This window comes from Onychostoma macrolepis, chromosome 21, assembly GCF_012432095.1.
Source record: "Onychostoma macrolepis isolate SWU-2019 chromosome 21, ASM1243209v1, whole genome shotgun sequence".
Taxonomy (NCBI): Eukaryota; Metazoa; Chordata; class Actinopteri; order Cypriniformes; family Cyprinidae; genus Onychostoma; species Onychostoma macrolepis.
In genome coordinates, this window is record NC_081175.1 from 23,657,700 (window position 1) to 23,679,603 (window position 21,904).

The 21,904-nt window shown below is 39.7% G+C and overlaps 1 protein-coding gene across 3 annotated transcripts; it reads left to right on the forward strand.

The window, feature by feature from the left end:
* Positions 1–8,217: 8,217 nt before the first annotated feature.
* Positions 8,218–19,358, forward strand: LOC131528265 (hydroxycarboxylic acid receptor 2-like). Of its 3 annotated transcripts, XM_058757306.1 has the most exons (4): positions 8,218–8,910; positions 9,120–17,568; positions 18,485–18,676; positions 19,016–19,358. In XM_058757306.1, exon 2 carries the CDS (start codon positions 11,785–11,787, stop codon positions 12,697–12,699), a length of 915 nt encoding a protein of 304 aa, XP_058613289.1. In that variant the 5' UTR covers positions 8,218–8,910; positions 9,120–11,784; the 3' UTR covers positions 12,700–17,568; positions 18,485–18,676; positions 19,016–19,358. The 3 variants fall into 3 exon arrangements, with proteins under 3 accessions (XP_058613289.1, XP_058613288.1, XP_058613290.1); XM_058757305.1 differs by having other exon boundaries at positions 18,485–19,358; XM_058757307.1 differs by having other exon boundaries at positions 9,120–17,129; positions 18,485–19,358.
* The last annotated feature ends 2,546 nt before the right edge of the window (positions 19,359–21,904 follow it).

Sequence of the window (21,904 nt, forward strand, 5' to 3'; positions counted from 1 at the left end):
TGCGTTAGGGCTTTCCTTACCGCAATACACCTAGAACACGGATTGCCGTAAAAACTCGTCAATGGCGGGGAAGCGTTGTCTCTTAATTGACGAGATATCTCGTCAATGGCGTTGAAAGAGTTAATCAGCAGCTTTTTCCGCTTGCTCAGGAGCAAATCACCCTCCTCCATCCCCAACTCCTCCTTTCGCAGTCAGGACTTGTCTTTCTGATATTCCTTGCTGAATCAGACTTAAATACACTAAATAAACTTAAATATCATTAAGTACATTAATGATATTTGCTTTGTTCTGTTCTGTTTACCCTAGGGGGGTATTATTGCTCTCCCTGCTCATTCATGACAGGCTGCATGGATGGGCAGGGAGTTTTTGCACAGAACAGAACCATACCGCCAAACCAAAACTTTATGCTAAGTATCTATCTTTTGACGATAGTGGTCCTGACAGAACTATTGTTAGCTTACTTATCATATATGTCCCAACTGCTATCACAGGATTCCACAGGGTTCTGACTCAATGGAATATTCCAGGACTCCGGATAAGTAGTCATATTTGTTTTATTCTGGCTAGTTTTGTGCAACCTGTTCTTTTTTGCACTGTACTGGAAAACTTTCCTGTCTCTGTTCCTACAACTTTAAAAAGACACCGATATCACAATAATTTTAGATCATGTTGCATAGTTTTTGCAGTGCATCTGTACTTTGTAGGTTGGGTAGTAAGCATATGTGTAGTGGTTTGTTAAATGCTTGTTTTACAAAATAAAACAATCTCTGACAAATTGTCATCATTGTCCATAGTTAAAAATGCATAATAAATCAGTCAAAACAAACATCCAACTGTGATTTTCAGAAAACACGCATGCCATGGAAACACAATATGAGCAGAGGGAAAACGTCTGAAGTTACGCATGTAATGTTTCGGTTACGTACGTAACCCTCGTTCCTTAATGGAGGGAACGGAGACGTTATGTCGTGACGACATTAGGGGAGTCACTTGGGAGCCCCAATCATCTCTGACTTTAAGAGAAAACGACAATGAATATTGGCTAGTGGATTTTGCATACCTAAGCCACTCCCCGTGCACACGGGTATAAATAGGTGACAGGTGCATCCACTCATCAGGTTTTACGCTGAGGAGCCGAGAACGTGTCCCTGGCACCCAGCGATGGTTTCAAGATTGTGGCATGGGGATATAACGTCTCCGTTCCCTCCATCAAGGAACGAGGGTTACGTACGTAACCGAGACGTTCACTATCTGTCAGTCACTACGAGTTATGTCGTGATGACATTAGGGATCTATGGAAAGCACCACAACCTGAACCCTGTCACAACCTTATGGAATTGCAGATGTTGACAAGCAAGCGCGTGACAGACAAATGCCATGCAAGGGTCGTAACCTTCCCATCGTCCCAGCGCAAATTCGCTGACATTGGTACCCGCAGGGACCACAAGTGAGTACATCGCTGCTAGAGATAGTCAAGCCGCTGTTCCTTTTACCACAGAAATTGAAAGATTGCTTCAAGTCTTGCCTATTTGTTGTTACAGCTTGGCAGTAAAGACAGGGAAGCGAGCCTTCTGGAAAAGGGCGCTACGGAGGCCACATCCTGCCCGTAGGGAGGTGACATGTGGAGACACCGACATGGACTGACCCAGGCCTCTGAGGCAGGTCCTACCTGAGAGTAGGGATGGAACAACCGCCAGCAGAGCCTGACAGAGTTCTCTGTCAAAGGGAAGACACAGGTTTACAGAGAGGGAAACCTTACCGTGGAAGAATACACATATGGGCTTGCCCATAGGGAATCAAGCCATATGGACACCTAGTCCAGTACAGGAGCTGACCAGAGACCCGGGCGAGCTAACACCAATACTGGGCCTGGCGTCAGACTGCTCCGCCCAGTCTGACTGCCGGGGGTGCTGGAGGAACTCCACCAGCCGTACGGGGAACTGAACTGGAGGAGGAAAAAAGCGCTTGCATCCCCGGGTGAGGAGGAATGGCGCACCAAGCATGACACCGGCCAGCACTTCCCGCCAATTACCTGTTACCCAACACACGGGAAGAAACTGGCTCAACGCGGAGACTGTAAAATCTCACAAAGGTGTTCAGTGTCGCCCAGCCTGCAGCTCTACAGATGTCTGTCAGAGAGGCGCCGTGCGCTAACGCATAGGACAATGCAACACTCCGTGTGGAGTGAGCCCTCACCCCCAAGGGGGCACGGCTCGCCTTGAGATTGGTACGCCAAGGCAATGGCATCCACTATCCAGTGGGCCAACCTCTGCTTGTAGACAGCCTTCCTTTTCTGCTGACCTCCGTAGCATACAAGGAGCTGCTCAGAGCTTCTAAAGCTCTGGGTGCGGTCCATGTATATGTGCAGTGCTCTTACGGGACACAGTGATGCCAAGGCTGGGTCTGTCTCCTCCAAGGGCAGTGCTTGCAGGTTCACCACCTGATCGCGGAAGGGCGTGGTGGGAACCTTGGGCACGTATCCAGGCCTCAGGACAATGTGAGTGTAGTCCGGCCCGAACACAAGGCACTCTGCGCTCACCGAAAATGCTTGGAGGTCCCCGACCCTCTTGAGGGAAGTGAGCGCGGTCAGGAGCGCTGTCCTAGTAGACAGAAACTTCGGCTCGACTGAATCCAGCGGCTCAAAGGGACCCCTCTGAAGTCCAGCCAGGACAATAGAGAGATCCCAGAAGGGCACTAGGGGTGACCTAGGAGGATTTAACCTTCTGGCACCCCTCAGGAACCTGACGATGAGATCGTGCTTTCCCAGGCACCTGCCATCCGCTGCATCGTGATGTGCTGCGATAGCAGCCACATACATTTCCAAGGTGGAGGGTGACAGCCTACGCTCCAACCTGTCCTGCAGGAAAGAAAGCACTACTCCAATCGTGCATCTTCGGGGGTCTTCTTGGCGAGAAGAACACCAGACAGTGAACAGACTGCACTCCAAAGCAAAAGTATGCCTCGTAGAGAGGGCTCTGGCCTGAGCGAAAGTGTCTTCCACCGATGGTGGACAAAAAACTCAAGTCTGTTGCGTCTCATCCAGGAACCACACATGGCCAAGATCTGGACACGGGTGCAACATGGTGCCGGGCCCCTGAGAAAGGATGTCCTTCCTCAGAGGTATGCGCCAGGAGGGGCTGTCACGAGGAGCATGAGTTCTGAAAACCAGGTCCGGGTAGGCCAATACGGCGCAACCAGCAGGACCTGTTCCTCGTCCTCGCTGACCTTGCACAGTGTCTGTGCGAGAAGGCTCGCTGGGGGAAGTGCAAACTCCCGTAAAGCCCAAGGCCAGCTGTGTGCCAGTGCGTCCATGCCAAGGGGGCCTCGGTCAGGGAGTCATACAACTGGCCGTGGGAGGACTCGTGGAATGCAACCAGGTTTACCTGAGCTTCCCCGAATCGACTCCAGAACAGCCAGATCGTCTCGGAATGGAGACACCATTCTCTGGGGAACGTGAGCTGTCGTGAGAGCACATCGGCTGCACAACTGAGCTCCCCCAGGATGTGGACGGCGCACAGCTGAATGAGCAGCAATGCGTTGGCATGATGGTCACACGAACTATACCACAGCGCCATGGCCACCTCGGGACTCGGGAGTGTAACCTGTGCTGAAGTGGTGCCATATGAAGCAATCCGAGCGGCAAGAAAGCAGCTGCGGATGCCATATGCCCCAGGAGGCTCTGAAAGTGTTTGAGTGGTACCACCATCCTGCCTCTGAAGGAACTCGTTGGTGAGACGCGTCACCACACTCACCGAGTCTAACTCCATACTGAGAAAAGAGTTTCTCTGCATGGGGGAGAGCTTGCTCTTTTCACAGCTGACCTGAAGCCCCAACTGGCTGAGGTTCTGGAGCACCAGGTCCCTGTGATCGCACAACTTTTCTCGCGCGCGGGCCATGCTCGAGACAGTTGAGGATCCTGAGGCCCACTTCCAGTAATGGTGCAAGTGTGCCCACCGTGACTTTTGCAAAGACACCAGGGGACAGGGGGAGCCCGAAGGGGAGGACCCTGTATTGCCATATCCGACCCTCGAATGCAAACCGACAGTCTGTGTTGAGGGAGAATCGAGACATGATCCTGGGTTTGGATGCATCTGATAATGCGCTTCTGTGTCAACATTTTGAATGGAAGCTTGTGCAGGGCCCGATTCAAGACTCGCAGATCCAAGATTGGCTGGAGACCACCGCTTTTCTTGGGTATGATGAAGTAAGGGATGTAAAAACCCCTGCTTCATCTCGACTGGAGGGACCGGCTCGATTACATCCTTTGCCAGGAGGACAGCAATTTTCTCGAGCAAGAAGGGTGCGTCTCGGACTGCCACTGAAGTCTCGAGAACGCCGCTGAACTTAAGAAGTAGCCTGGTGAACTGAATCACATAGCCAAGTCGGATTGTGCGAATTAACCAGCAGGACGGGTTGGGCAGCGCAAGTCACGCCCTCAAACTCCATGCGAGTGGCACCCAAGGGACAAGTGACATACCCGCGGTGGTGCAGTGGGGGAGCAGAGCTGGAGGGTACAGAAGGAGTCGCGTTCTGACTGACCACAGAAGAACTCCCTGCGTCCCCGGAGGGACTGGCCAGAGATGCGTGGAGAGGCATTGCATCTCCCAACCGCAGTCTCTTGACCTCTGGCAAGAGGGGGCATCGTGGGCGAGAGTGAAGAGGCAGTGCATCGCACACTGTTAGCCCGCGAGCCTGAGAATCCAGAGGAAAAGGAAATTGTGGAGTGGTGGCAGATGGTGCATCACGGCAGGGCAAGATGTGTTGGATGGCCTCAGTCTGCATCTGTACTGCTGAGAAATGCTGGGCACAGTCCTCGACAGTGTCGCCGAACAGTCCAGCCTGGGAGACGAGAGCATCAAGAATGCGCACTTTGTCGACATCGCTCATCTCAGCCAGGCTGAGCCATAGATAGCGCTCTTGGGCCACAAGTGTGGACATCGCCTTCCTGAGGGACTGCACTGTGACTTTCGTCACCCGTAGGGCGTGGTCAGTCGCTAAGCGCAGCTCCTGCATCAACCTCGGGTTGGTACTACCCTCGTGCATTTTAGTGCCTTGGCTTGGTGTGCTCGCAGGATAGCCATTGCATGCAGGGCAGAAGCAGCTTGGCCCGCAGCACTGCAAGCTTTCCTACAGGCTTTGGACGGGAGACAAAGATGATTCCTCCAAGTGCAACCGCACTCTCCACCTGGGGAATGTCAATGTACCGCCTAGCCGCCCCGCCATCGAGGGTAGTGAGGATGGGGGTGGCAGACGAGCAGCTTCTGGCTGAAAAAGGGGCCATCTACAAGCTCATCAGCTCCTCATGCACCTCCAGGAAGAAAGGAACCGGGCGGGGCAGGGCACCCGAAGCTTGCGGCGGCCCGCGAAAGCACGGCCATCTACTCTGGGTCCAATTCGGCGGTGTTCGTGACACCCGAGGGGGGCAGCCCCGCCGAATCTTCATTCTCAGAGGACAATTGCCCATCCCCCAATGTTGCTATCGACATCTGATCCTCTATCGGAGCGCAGAATGAAACGCTGGGCACGCCGTAAGAAGGTACTGCAGAATCACTGGGGAGCTGCACAGAACAGCTGCTGCGGGAGGAGTGAAAGGTTCTCACTGTAACCTTCAGATCGCCCAGAGCACTAGCCGATGGTTTTCTGCTCGTGGCAGAGAAGCCAGTGCGGGTAGTGACAGAGGGAGCCCCTCCCATCCCCTTGAGGAGAGAGAGGCGCGATCACAGTGCTGCCATGGTTACACGCTCAAAACTAACGCATAAACCATCCACGAACGCAGCTTCAGCGTGCTGGATGCCCAGACACTGAAGACAACGATCGTGGCTGTCGACAGAAGATAGGAAACGACCACAACCAAGAGGACACGGCCGGAACGGCATCTTTAAAAAGACACGAACCAACCGTGATTTGCTATTTTAGGAAATCTGCTCTTTTAGTTGAAGTGCCCAGGGACACCGCTGTTCGCACCGTAACGCCAACCAGAACAGCTTCCAGACAGATCGATGAATGGCTTTGTGGAGATCAACACGTTCATCAACTCGGCTCCGAAGCAAAAATCTGATGAATGGATGCACCTGTCGCCTACACAGGAAATTTCCCGGTGTGTATTTATACCCGTGTGCACGGAGAGTGGCTCAGGTATGCAAAATCCACTAGCCATTGGCGTTTTCTCTTAAAGTCAGAGATGATTGGGGCTCCCAATTGAACTCGTAGTGACCGACAGATATGGAACCATGGTTCCACGTCTCAACGCAACTTGAGTTCCTGAAAGGGAAATAATGCATTTTCTTCTGTTCACATAAGTACAGGATGTACAGTGAAAGGTTTTTAGAAATCAAAATTAGAGCAGTTATCTATGTACACTTTCAGATGAAAATATTCTAAAATGAAGTACTTGTTTTGCAATGAAAGCATGTTTTGTTTTGTTTTTTTCTATACAAATAATACTCAAAAGAGGGCTATTTGTCTTTTTGAACCTAATGTTTATTACTTAAATATTTGCATATTTTGTTTAATAAGACATGCAACCTATGAACCTATTCACAAATACACTAGTAGCAGCTGTGAAGTCAGTCTACAAAACACAGCACAGAGAATTATACATCCAGAAAGACTGGAGACACACTCTTCAGGTAAAAAAAATAAAAATAAAAATCTGGATAATTTCTCTCTCTTTTTTATTTATTTATTTATTTATTTATTTTTGCTTAGTAATATATTACAAATAGCACAGTGATGCAATTTGTACAATTTTATTAGATGTTCATCATAAATTTAACAGTGTGAATTAAGAAAAGCATACTTATATAAGTCTTGTAATATTTGAATACTCTGATTATCTGGATTTAATTTGCAGAATAGAATAGATTTTATTAAAAGTATATTCATCTCTTTCTTGTTTTGAATATTTTGGACTTTGCAGTGTGAAAAATATTAATTTACACAATGTTAGCACATTTCCATACCCCTTGCAGCTACTTTTTCAACCTATAAACTGAGAAGATAGACAATGAAGAAATGAACTCCACACTTGAAGCATCCACGAACTTCACATCCATGCCACATTCCCTTTTGCCAGTGAGCAGAATAGACATGTTTGTGCATGGCATCAATTCCCTGTTTGGTTTTCCTATGCACTCGTACATTATATGGCTCGTTGTCACAGGAACACGAGGTGGAGTTGCATCAGAGTTCTTCAACATCAATCTCTCTATTTGTGAATTATGTTTTTCATTCAACAGTTTGTTAATAGTACTGACAAATGTTGTTCACGGTCTCAGTATGTTACAAGTATTTTTAATTGGTATTACTATCACAGGTCGTCCTCTGTTTCAGTGTCTGATATGTGTTGAGCGTTACCTGGCAGTGATTCATCCTGTAACCTTTCTGAAGTTCAAACCTCTCAGATATAGAGTGATCTGCTGCACTGCGGTTTGGATATTCAGTTTTGGCTCCTGCTTGTGCTGCATGTTTACCGTAGCCTATAACATTCATGCATTTATATGGTTCTTCTCACTACAGTTCCTTCTCTTCCTCGCCGTCCAGTTGTTTTGTCTTGTTGCTGTTCTCAGAGCTCTGAAGCAGTCAGGATCAGGAGAGAGAGGGAGAGAAAGAAAGGAGGAAAACCACATGAAGAGAAGAGTGTTTTATATCATTCTAATAATTACTGTAAGCATGGTCATCATATTTGTCCCATTCACTTTTGCAGGCCTCTTCACTATTTTCACACAACTGAACACTGCTCATTGCAGGACTTTTGGTTTTGCTTGTTTTATTATGGGTGGTTTTGTGCATCCTCTTCTTTATCTGCACCGGACTGGGAAACTCTCCTGTGTCTGCTCCCCATGAAACAGAAACTGCAACAAAACATTGTTACTAAACAACCTAATATTACAAGAGTAAACCTTATTTTGTATAGTATTGTATTACATAACTCTAATGTGAATGGAACTTGCTGAAAAATGTTGTCTTTTTAATTTCTCTGAAAGATTCTAGATCATGTTGTGTGGTTCTTATAGTGCATCCATGCTTCATTTAATTAACATGTACAGTAATTGGTAGTTTCTTGAGTGTTTGTTTGTCAAATAAAAACAATCTCAGACAAAAGTTCACCTGTTTCCACGTCAGGTGTTCATTCAAAATAAGAGTTTAGACAAGTGCATTTAAAATGGAACCGAATATGGTTTACACAGTATGGAGGAAAATAAAATGTTGGTTATACTGTTTAAGGGGGCTATTTGTGACAAGAGCTGCATCTTAGCAAGGATTTGAATCCAACAAATCCAATTAATCAAATGCTCATTGACTTTAGCAGTATTTTTATTTTATTTTATTATTATTTATTTATTGTATTTATTTATTTTATAAATTTTTTTTGGCCTCAAACGCCTAATTCAAATCTTTCTTTTTTGGTCATAAGTAAAGACAATAAAATCATCATACATTTAGAAAAGATTGAATATACTGAAGGTAGATTTTAACTGAAAGGTGAAATTTTAACTGGGTTCCTGTGTGACAACTTACCCCATATACTGAAGTGTGACAATATGGCTTTATTATGAAGATTTAGAGCGATTAAAAGGTGCACTAAGAAATTTTTGATAAACGCTTTCGGGCCGTACGTGTCCCAAAACACACTTGTAGCCAATCAGCAGTTATGATAGAGAGAAGAGAGCACTTGATTTGAGTGAACAGGACGGATATTAGCAGATCGATTATAGATAGAGAGAAATAGAAGATTAACAAAAGAGGAAAATATTGGAGGAACGAAACATTAAAAAGAAGGGTTACGATCAGGTAAGAGTTAGGACCCGCGTAAATATTGGAGCAGCTTTCCAGCAGTGGAGAGGACTCAAGGAGCAGGAAGGGCTCGAATCGGACGCCGATCGAGGTTGCGTTGTTTCTTCTTGATAGGTGAGTAACGTTGATTTTGCTTTGTTTCACACAACTTATCCGTGTTGGCTCTTGTCTGAATATGCGTGTGTGTCATATTTGTTTCCGCGATCGTCGTTGCCATGGTTTACGTATACGTGTGGGGCGGCGGAGAACGTAAAGTCTTACATAACTTTAATTGATATATGAGAATATTCTCGACTGAGTTCTTACTCTTCCTCTCCATCCAGTTGTTCTGCTGGTTGGCTGTTCTCAGAGCTCTGAAGCAGTCAGGACGAGGAGAGAGAGAGAGAGAGAGACAAAGGAGAAAACCACATTAAGAGAAAAGCATTTCATCTCATTCTAATGTATACTTTAAGCATGGGTATCATATTTGTACCAAACATTTTCACAGGCTTCAACGCAATTTTTAGATAACTTCATACTAATCCTCTCATAAGTTTTGCATTTGCATGTTTTATTCTGGGTGGTTTTGTGCATCCTGTTCTTTTTCTGCACCAAACTGGGAAACTCTCTTGTGTCTGTTCCTCTTAATACCTGAAAGTGAAACAAAACATTGTTACTAAACCATATATAAATGTACCTCTTATTGTTATATAAACACTCTGGGTTACTCGTGTAAACTGAACTTAGTGAATAATGTTTGTCTTAACTGAATTATAGATAATGTGTAGTTTTTACAGTATATCCATGCTTCATCTGTTAAAGATTGGATTAGTGGTGAGCGCGCACATTATGGTTTGTTTGACAAATAAAAGTAATTAATCACCTGTTTCCATGTAAGGTGTCCAATATCAAACAAATGTGTAGTTTAGGACAAGTGCATATGAAATCAGTATAAACATAAGGGTCTTCAGAGCAAAATAAGTACACCAATGCATAACAAGACAGCACAGGCATTAATGTTTACTTTATTCTCTTTAATCTTAAGTGATTAGCAAAAGTAAACAAATTCTACCCTATTCCTAAACCATGTAACTTATTTTAAAGGAACAGAAAAATTAATAACAAAGTAGGCCTATGTGAAAATATGAAAAGTTGGTTTTCCTGCTGACACAATATCTGACAGCTTATATAGGGTGACAGCAGCATTTGATTTAAAATATGCAGGGATATCTGTCTTTTTGAACCTCATTTTAAACATTTGCATGTTTGGTGTTTTAAATGGCATGCAACCTAAGAAGCTTTCCACATATTTCTGGTGATGCATTTATTTCAGTCGCAGCACTTAGGCTACACATCCAGAAGCTTTGGACATCCACTCTTCAGGTGACAAACATTTTTCAGCAATTTATGTATTTATTTATTTATTTTCCTTCTTCTCTGCTTAATATACTTATGGCCTGGGTATTTAAATTAATTTAAAGTAAAATCCGCAGTGACTAACATTGTCCCACTTAGCTATAAACAAAATAGACGATTATCTTAAAGTTTCAACTAAATAAAAAACAAATGTCTATAATTTAGGCCTACAACACATCGGTGTAGCAACAATATTACGGTAATTAATTGCATAATTAATGCTGAAGCCGTCTTAGTTCATTTTCATTACAGTCCAAATCTGAAACAAAACCTGACGATAATTGCGCATGTATGAAACAGCGCGAGCGCGAGTCCGAGAAGCGGTACGTGACCGTAGCGTCGGTTCGCGGATGACTTGCATGGACAAGGATGTTAATATTAGTAGCCTCAATATCTGACCGCTAAATAGCGTGATTGGCCAATCGGTGTCCAGTACTCCAAGAGCAATACATTTACAATTATGCTGTGTTAAGATTTACTAACCATTTTGTATTGAAATTTGGAATTATAAAATGGAATGATTTGGAATATTACCTGCACATCTTATTACTTATTTCGTTTTTTTGACTACAGTCTGAATTGCATGTTATTTCACACTAACACATAGATTGCAAATGCAAATAAAGGAGAAAATTTGTATTATTCATTACTGCGAAAGAACACTTAAATTATAAAGTTATGTGAATTAAGAAAACATGTTCAAGTCATTTAATATTAGTGTGTTCTAGAATTAATGATTAAAACTTAGAACTGTACAGTCTAGAATAACAGACTTATTCTTATTTTGACTAGTTTTTTCTTCCTGGTCTCATGGCATTTACGTACCTGGGTTCACTTTTTAGTGTGACATTAAATATGTACCAATAAGTACATATCACTGCATTTTCCAAAATAAATGAACACTTTCACACAAATTTACAGAGTTGTGATTAATAAAGCGTAATTTTCGCACAGTTACTTGAAGGATATCATGCTATGACTTCAAAACAATATTAATATGCTGGGAGATTTGAAAAATGATGGTTTTGAATGTTAGCATCGCACACATCCAGAGTCATATCTATGGGTTTTCATAGATGACAAATTTGTTCGGTAGCTCACGGAGTACAACTTAGGAGGCGAGAAGCGCCGGTTTGAATCCTGTCTAACTATGGTTCGACAAAGCAGTTAAAATCTGCATAAAAGGAAGTTCAAATAGCACAGTTGCATCAGTTAATACGTTTTTATGTCAGTTTTGCATTTGTTAACACTATCGGGTAGGTTTAGGGCTGGATTTGGTGTAGGGCGTATTTCCAACACGATAAAGCATTAACTTTTAGCGACAGTCCCCGGATATTTGAATTCTGAACCACCGCAATACGTATCTGAAGCAACGTAATAAAAAAACAGCAATATGTACCAATATCTACGTAACAAAAACGTGCCAGGGTTCACATATTGAACCTGTGTTTTAGTGCCACTCGGTGGACATTTCTATTTGAAACTGCGACAAAACGTGCAACAAGGTACGTAAAACTGTTTCGCCCAAAAAGTGCGCAGAGGTACGTATTTTTATGAGACCAGGTTACTAGTTTTCATTGCAGTCTAAAATGCATGTTAATTCATAGCCTACATATTAATACTTCCCCATTCATATATACTGCATTTGTAACTTTTTCTGCTATTTTAGAAACAGAAGAAATGAACTCCACTGAAGCATCCACAAACTCCACAACCTTTGAACATTTGCTTTGGTCACTGAGCATTGTAGACATGTTTGTGTGTAGCAGCAATTTCTTGTTTGGTTTTCCTGTACACTCCTATATTATATGGCTCATTGTCACAGGAAAAGGAAGTGATGTTGCATCAGAGTCCTTCAACATCAATCTCTTTATTTGTGAATTATGGATTTCTTTCAGTTGTTTGTTAAGTGTACTGTCAAATTTTGTTCAACTAATGGCACTGCCATCATTTTTAACTGGATTAATGGTTGCTGGCCGTCCTCTGTTTCAGTGTCTGATCTGTGTTGAGCGTTACCTGGCAGTGGTTCATCCTGTATCCTTCCTGAAGTTCAAACCTCTCAGATATAGAGTGATCTGCTGCACTGTGGTCTGGATTATCACTCTTGCCTCTTGTTTGTGCTGCATGTTTACTTCGTCCCTAAATCAATTTATTTGGTTTATGTGGTTGTTCCCGATTCAGTTCTTTCTCTTTCTCTCCATCCAGTTGTTTTGTCTTGTGGCTGTTCTCAGAGCTCTGAAGCAGTCAGGACCAGGAGAGAGAGGGAGAGAGAGAAGGGAAGAAAACCACATGAAAAGAAGAGTGTTTTATCTTATTCTAATAATTACTGTATGCATGTGTATCTCATTTGTCCCATACATTCTTGCAGGCGTGTTCAACATTTTCCAAAAACACAATGCTAATACTTACAACACATTTGCTTCGGTTTGTTTTATTATGGGTGGTTTTGTGCATCCTGTTCTTTTTCTGCACCGGAGTGGGAAACTTCCCTGTGTCTGTTCCTCATAAACCTGCAACTGTAACAAAACGTTGTTGCTAAAATCCTTATCTAAGTGTGCCTTTTATTGTTATATAAACATTCTGGGTTACTCATGTATACTGAATTTGGTGAATAATTTTGTCTTTAATGAATTCCTTGTAAAGATTATAGATCATGCTGTGTAGTTTTTACATCTATTAAAGATGGGATTGGTGGTGAGTGCATTTATGGTTTGTTTAGTGTTTGTTTGTCAAATAAACATTATTAATCCCGTTTCCAGCTGTTTAAAAAAAAAAAAGGTTTAGACGTGCATATAATAACCCACAGTGACGCGGGTTTCACAAACACTGGTGATTATCTGGAAAGGTCTTTTTAAAGCATTATCCCTCACTTTCAACCCAGGAAGTCCCTAAGTGACATATAATGAACACCCAGGTTCAGTCATGTGACAATGTGTGCATTTTTTGTTGCCATGGCAACATTTCCAAAATGGTGTCTTGTCTGGTTAGCACATGTTACAGTGTCAGCCATTTTTAAAAACGCTTGTTTTTGTTACAAAAGGTATGTTTCAACCCATACAACAATTCTAATGTTTTAATAATATATCCTAGATTACTCTTAATCTGATTTTAATACGTTTCTTGAGCAAATTGATATAAAACAAGTTACAAAGATATCGTGGTGACATACAGTATATGTCACATCGGGCTATTAACCTTATAAAAGTAGGTGGAATTTTGATGTGACGTATTTGTCACATTAAGAAAAATTGTAAAAATGGTAATGAGCTGCTCAATTAATTTAGCTGATTCAATTACTTTAATGTTATATATATTCTGCTGCTCATTTCAAAGCATATTTTAACAAACCTACGTGCATGTTTAACATGTTGACCTCCAGTATAAGGTAGTTATTTATTTTTATTCAGTTTGCACATTTTCAAGTTGTGAAAAAAAATAATAATATAAAAATCTAAAAATTAATTTCTGGTTAAACCATATACCTGAAAAGGAAGAATTTTGATATGTTACAAAAGAGTTGTTGTAAAATGTAATGGTCACAGTTATGTGGTTTTGAAATATGTTGTGGCAAAGGAAATAAAATGCAAAAACTATATTACTTTTGAAAAAGATTTTTGTTTTATCTTCCCAGAAAAGTAATCATTTTGATATACTGTATGTTGTGGAAAAGCAAATAAACAGAAAAAACTTATTTAGCAAAAGCAAATTATAAAATGTATTTTTTTTTTTTAATTGAGAAATAAACGCCCAATGTAACATATATGTAACATGAAAAATGTATCATAAACGCCCAATGTCATATATATGTAACATTACAGATCTTTCACAAGGAGGGGTTGTATTTCAAAAACAACTGCAGAAACATGTTATAAGTGGTCCATTTGGTCTGTTTTATATGCCCCATAATTTTCCTATAAGGATAAATTGGTCTGGGTTCTTATGGGTTTAAATAATCTGAAAAAAAATATCATAAAGATGAGGATCTTCAGAGTAAAATGATTACACCAATACACAACAAGACAGCAGGCACTCCCATCAAGCACAAATATTTAGTTGATTATCTTTAAGTGAATAAATAAAAGTAAACAATCCTATATCCCTGAAATAACTTATTTTAAAGAAACAGAAAATTGGATAATAAAGTATGTGAAAAATGGTATTATCTGACTGATACAGTTTGTGACAACTTACCCCACTTAGTGTGACAACATTCCCTGCTGTCATAAAAGGGGTATATTCAACAATTTAGAGCAATTTATCTATGTAAAAAAAAAAAATAATAAAAAAAAAGAGTATTTGATTTTAAATATTATGAATTTTATTATTTTCTTTACAAATGATACAAATTAGGACTATCTGTCTTTTTGAATATTTGGTGTTTTAAATTACATGCAACCTAAGAAGCTTTCCATATAATGCACTTGCTGCCATTCACACAGCACAGAGATTATTACACATCCAGAGGCTCTGGACATCAACTCGTCGGGTGACAAACATTTATTTTATCATATACACTACCAGTCAAACGTTTTTGAACAGTAAGATGTTTAATGTTTTTAAACAATTCTCTTCTGCTCACCAAATTGATCCAAGATACAGCAAAAGCAGTAATATTGTGAAATATTTTTACTATTGAAAATAACTGCTTTCTATTTGAATATATTTTAAAATGTAATTTACTCTTGTGATTTCAAAGCAGATTTTTTGCATCATTAAATATATGTATAGCCTATATATATACAGTATGCTGCTTAATACTTAACAGATAATGCAAATTCGGGGTACATAATCATATTAATTTCCTGATCACCCTATCTGTTTTTTTTTTTTTTCTTTGAGAATGGCCAACTGACTGTACTTTGTGACACTTCTAAATATATAGGCATGAATTGCCTGTATATAATTTCAAGGCTTCCACAAAAAAAAAAAAAAAGAAAAGAAAAGAAAAAAGTCTATAAAAGGCCTACAAAATGTAGTTTTAGTGTAGCCAGTAATAAATTCTGGTGCCGCCTGTTCTCTTCAAGAAGCGATACGAGACGTGAATGTTGTGTCGGTTCCGTAGCGTAGGAAGTTGCATGGACTACGGCATATATTAGGAACTATCTAACCCCTAAATAACGTGATTGACCAATCAGAGTCAAGTATCCTACTCTAAGGGCAATAAATTTACAATAATGTTGTAATAATTACTGGCAATTTTATATAGAAATTTAGAACTGTGTAGAATTATAGAATGGAATGATTTGGAGGCTAGACCTATTACCTTCACATCTTACTAATTTTTTTTTAAGCTTTTCAAGTCTTGTAATATAGAGTGTTATAAAATTAAAAAGTATTAATACAATTTTATAAAATACAGAACTGTATAGAAGGCAAAAAAGCATTTATGGTTTTTCAGGCTATAGTTTTCACCGCAGTGTGAAAGGCATGTTAATTTATAGCACTTTATACTTCTCCATTCTTATAGACTGAAATTTTAACCTTTCAGCTTTTTAGACACAGAGGTAATGAACTCCACCGAAGGATCCACAGACTCCACAACCATGTGGCATTGGCCAGCGACCATTGTAGACGTGTGTGTACGCCATCAATTCCTTGTTTGGTTTTCCTGTACTCTCCTATGTTATGTGGCTCATTGTTACAGGAACAGGAAGTGGAGTTGTAACAGAGTTCTTTAATATCAATCTCTCTATTTGTAAATTATGGTTTTCTTTCAATTGTTTGTTAAGTGTACTGTCAAATTTTGTTGATGCCATTGCATTATCAACATTTTTAATTGGAGTAACTATCATTGGTTGTCCTCTGTTTCAGTGTCTGATGTGCTACCTGGTCTCATGGCATTTACGTACCTGGGTGCACTTTTTAGTGTGACATGAAATACGTACCAATAAGTACATATCACTGCAGTTTCCAAAATAAATGAACACTTTCACACAAATTTACAGAGTTGCGATTAATAAAGCGTAATTTTGGCACAATTACTTGAAGAATATCATGCTATGACTTCAAAAAAATATTAATATGCTGGGAGATTTGAAAACTGATGCTTTTGAACGTTAGCATTGCACACATCCAGCTTCATATCTATGGGTTTTCGTAGATGACAAGTTTGTTCGGTAGCTCACGGAGTACGGAGTACGGAGACGGACTTAGGAGACGAGAAGCACCGGTTCGAATCCCGTGTAACTACGGTTCAACAAAGCAGTTAAAATCTGCATAGAAGGAAGTTCAAATGGCACAGTTGCATCAGTTAATACGTTTTTATATCAGTTTTGCATTTGTTAACACTATCGGGTAGGTTTAGGGTTGGATTTGGTGTAGGGCGTATTTCCAACACGATAAAGCATTAACTTTTAGCGACAGTCCCCGGATATTTGAATTCTGAACCACCGCAATACGTATCTGAAGCAACGTAATAAAAAAACAGCAATATGTACCAATATCTACGTAATAAAAACGTGCCAGGGTTCACATATTGAACCTGTGTTTTAGTGCCACTCAGTGGACATTTCTATTTGAAACTGCGGCAAAACGTGCAACAAGGAACATAAAACGGTGTCGCACAAAAAGTGCGCAGAGGTACGTATTTTTATGAGACCAGGTTGCTGATGTGTGTTGAGCGTTACCTGGCAGTGGTTCATCCTGTAACCTTTCCGAAGTTCAAACCTATCAGATATAGAGTGATCTTCTGCACTGTGGCCTGGATAATCACTCTTGGCTCTTGTTTGTGTAGCATGATTATTGCAGTGTTACATAACGTTATTTGGTTTATGTGTTTATTCCCGATTCAGTTCTTTCTCTTCCTCATCATTCAGTTGTTTTGTCTTGTGGCTGTTCTCAGAGTTCTGAAGCAATCAGGACCAGGAGAGAGAGTGAAAGAGAGAAATGAAGAAAACCACATGAAGAGAAGAGCATTGTATCTCATTATAATAATTACTGTAAGCACGTTTATCATATTTGTCACATGCATTATTGCAGCCTTTTTCACAATTTTCACACCACACAATATTGAAGTTTGCAAAACATTTGGTTTGGTTTGTTTTATTCTGGGTGGTTTTGTGCAACCTGTTCTTTTTTTTGCACCGGAGTGGGAAACTACCCTGTGTCAGTTCCTCATAAAACCTGCAACTGTAACAAAACATTGTTAGTATAACGGTGTATTATATAACTAAACCTTAATCTCTGACAAAGGTTCACCTGTTTCCATGTCAGGTGTTAGTTCAAAACAATACTGTAAACAAGTGTATATAAATTCAGCTAAACCAAAAGTTGAAATAGGAATGTTCAGACACCAAGGACGCAAAAAAGAGAGCTCAGGTACTCCCATCAATACTATACATAAAGCAGCACAGAGAAATATCACCACATCTAAACTAAGTAAGTAACTCCAATAAGTAACTGTCACCTGCTACACAGTTATCATGGTCTCTGAAAACTTTAAACATAAGCAAATACTTGTTGATTGTCTTGCTGAAAAGTAAAAGTGAATGCTATGTGGACATTTCCTCTTAAACTGTGTTTTACTGTATTAATAAATTGGAGAACAACTGCACACTCACTTAAGCACATTTTATTCAATAAATGTGCTTAAGTGAGTGTGCAGTTGTTCTCCAATTTATTTATATTTTTTTCTTCAACTTACACCTCATAAGGTGTGCGTTTGCTTTGCTTTACTTGCTCTTTTACTGTATTAAAACATTTAAAATGTATATGTGTGTGTTTATGTGTGTATATATGCTTCATGATGCCATAGAAGAACCTTTTTGTCTAAATGGTCCCATAAAGAACCTTTAACATCTGAGGAACCTTTCTGTTTCACAAAAGGTTCTTTGTTGCGAAAGAAGGCTCTTCAGATTATAAAAAGTTAAGATAGAGATGGTTCTTTAAAGAACATTTGACTGAATGGTTCTTTGTGGAACCAAAAATAGTTATTCTATGCTATGGCATCACTGTAAAGAACCTTTTAAGCACCTTTATTTTTAAGAGTGTATGAAGTTGTGAGCGCTTCATGTGAGCGCTCCTGCCTGTACTGATCAACATCCCACCCTTCCTGTGACCCATGGTTTGTCTGTATGTGTATTCAGAGACAGTGAGCAACAAACTTTCATAATAATAAAAAACTGTGTTAACGCACGATAATAACGCATAAACTTGCCCAGCCCTATATATATATATATATATATATATATATATTTGTTTCAGTAAGAATAAATGTATGCTTAATTACAGTCAGCTACTGACAATTCTCTCAACCTTGGATCACAACTGCAACCATTTGTTTCATCTTATTCAGATTCAGAGCTCAGAATAAATGAACAGCTCTACAATGAACTCCATCACCCCTGAAGAATCCACAAACTCCACAGAACATTTCTTCTGGCCGCTGGGCATCTTAGGAAAGAGTGTGTTCATCGTCAATGTCCTGTTTGGTCTTCCTGCCCACTCCCACGTTTTATGGCTCATTGTCACAGGAACAGGAAGTGGAGTTGCGTCAGAGTTCTTCAATCTCTCTGTTTGTGAAATGTTTTATTGCTTGAATTGTCTGTTAACTCTACTGTCATTTGTTTGTCAGAGTCTTATAAGTATAACACAGTTTTTAGTTGGACTAGGCATCGCTGGTCGTCCTCTGTTTCAGTGTCTGATGTGTGTTGAGCGTTACCTGGCAGTGGTTCGTCCTGTAACCTTTCTGAAGTTCAAACCTCTCAGATACAGAGTGATCTGCTGTACCATGGTCTGGATAATCGCTAATGGTTGCTGTTTGTTCTGCATGTTTACTTTAGGTTCAGCCAACTATTTTATATTTACATGTTTTTTCTCACTGCAGTTCCTAGAGTTCTTCTCCATCCAGATGTTTTGTCTTGTGGCGGTTCTCAGAGCTCTGAAGCAGTCAGGACCAGGAGAGAGAGCGAGAGAGAGAGAGGAGGAAAACCACATGAAGAGAAGATAATTTTATCTTGTTCTAATAAATACTGTGAGCATGGCTATTATGTTTATTCGTTGTTGTTGTTGTTGTTTTCCATTAATCCTATCTGGGTTCTTAAGTATTTCTACACTTAATAATATTGAAATACACAGGACCTTTGGAATAATTCGTTTTATTGTTGGTGGTTTTGTTCAGCCTGTTCTTTATCTGCACCGGACTGGAAGACTCTATTGCCTCTGTTTCTCATAAGACATGCTCTTGTTATATTTTACTGCAGAATATTTAGAAAAATTGTAGAAAATGTTTACTTTATTACTATTAGTTGTATTTCAGTAATATATGCAGTATGTACAGTATGTATGTATAAAATGTTATATAACATTATATAAATTAAAATTTGTAAAATTGAATAGCAATTACTTTTTGAGTTTTGTGACATGTTGCCACAAGAAAATGCAGTGGAATTGCAAAAGTGAAATCATAGAAGTATAACTTACATTATTGAATAACGCTGAACCATATTTCCGGGCCCAGAAGTATTTGTATACTATTTGTAAATATATTCTGTCCTTCTCTTTGAAATGCACCACTCATTAAAGCATCAGATCACAAACTTGTGTCGTCCCTGATTTAATTTGTGTGTTTCATATCCCATAAGATTTGCATTGATGTAAAAGCTTTCAAATGTACATTTTCCACATTTTATCTGTTCAAATGTTCTAATGTTACTTGTGTTTTCCACATTAAATATTTAAATTCGGTATTTTATGTAATGTGCGGTATTATACCAAGCACATATATCCTTGTGACAGTGTAGCATGTCAGTCGAGAGATTTATGTTAATCCATAAAGGCAGTCAATCTTTTAAGTTTTAATTCAGTTCGGCCTGAATTATATATTAACAACATCTTTGTGGTTGTGTTGATGTCAGCAAGTCCCAAGATATTGGATACATATTTGGAAACTACAATAAACTGGAGATATCAGTATGATGGTATGTTAGATTTTCATTCAGATTTTCAAAATGTTAGATTATGATTTTTTTATCTTACAGTGTATTTTTTAGTACTCAGCATTTATCATGTTTATAGTGGTTAATGAGTGCTGATCATAAACTTTCACAATTTTTCTGTCACCCTTACATTTCAATTCCACAAATGCATTAATGTATTTAATATGTTTTTTGTGCACTTGTGAACAGGTGAATGACTCAATTGGGGACATCTCTTCACATGAAGTCCATCTTTCTACCAACCTCACAACTCATGAGGTTTCATCACTGGATGGTTTCGGATTGTTGTCCTATGCTTTAATCTAATGTCTGGTGTTCCTGCATACTCCTATGTTATGTGGCTTATTATCAGGGGAAAAATGGAGTTGCATCAGAGTTCTTCAACTTCAATCTCAATGTTTGTGAAATAATTTTCTAATAAGGAAATAATTCCTCTAAATAAGGTTTCCAAGTTTTGTTCCAGTGCAGAAATTTTCACTCGGCCTTGCCATTACCGTTCGTCCTCTGTTTCAGTGTCTGATCTGTGTTGAGCGTTACCTGGCAGTGGTTCATCCTGTAACCTTTCTGAAGTACAAACCTCTGAGATATAGAGAGATCTGTTCTGTTTTGTGTGGCCAGTAGGACTTGGCTCCAGTTTGTTTTGCATGATCAGTTTTCTCACACACAATATTTATACGTTTACATGGTTTTTCCTACTGCAGTTTCTAGTCTTTCTATACATTCAGTTGTTCTGCTGTGTGGCTGTTCTCAGAGCTCTGAAGAAATCAGGACCAGGAGAGAGAGAGAGGAGGAAAACCACATGAAGAGAAGATAATTTTATCTTGTTCTAATAAATACTGTGAGCATGGCTATTATGTTTATTCGTTGTTGTTGTTGTTGTTTTCCATTAATCCTATCTGGGTTCTTAAGTATTTCTACACTTAATAATATTGAAATACACAGGACCTTTGGAATAATTCGTTTTATTGTTGGTGGTTTTGTTCAGCCTGTTCTTTATCTGCACCGGACTGGAAGACTCTATTGCCTCTGTTTCTCATAAGACATGCTCTTGTTATATTTTACTGCAGAATATTTAGAAAAATTGTAGAAAATGTTTACTTTATTACTATTAGTTGTATTTCAGTAATATATGCAGTATGTACAGTATGTATGTATAAAATGTTATATAACATTATATAAATTAAAATTTGTAAAATTGAATAGCAATTACTTTTTGAGTTTTGTGACATGTTGCCACAAGAAAATGCAGTGGAATTGCAAAAGTGAAATCATAGAAGTATAACTTACATTATTGAATAACGCTGAACCATATTTCCGGGCCCAGAAGTATTTGTATACTATTTGTAAATATATTCTGTCCTTCTCTTTGGAAATGCACCACTCATTAAAGCATCAGATCACAAACTTGTGTCGTCCCTGATTTAATTTGTGTGTTTCATATCCCATAAGATTTGCATTGATGTAAAAGCTTTCAAATGTACATTTTCCACATTTTTATCTGTTCAAATGTTCTAATGTTACTTGTGTTTTCCACATTAAATATTTAAATTCCGGGTATTTTATGTAATGTGCGGTATTATACCAAGCACATATATCCTTGTGACAGTGTAGCATGTCAGTCGAGAGATTTATGTTAATCCATAAAGGCAGTCAATCTTTTAAGTTTTAATTCAGTTCGGCCTGAATTATATATTAACAACATCTTTGTGGTTGTGTTGATGTCAGCAAGTCCCAAGATATTGGATACATATTTGGAAACTACAATAAACTGGAGATAT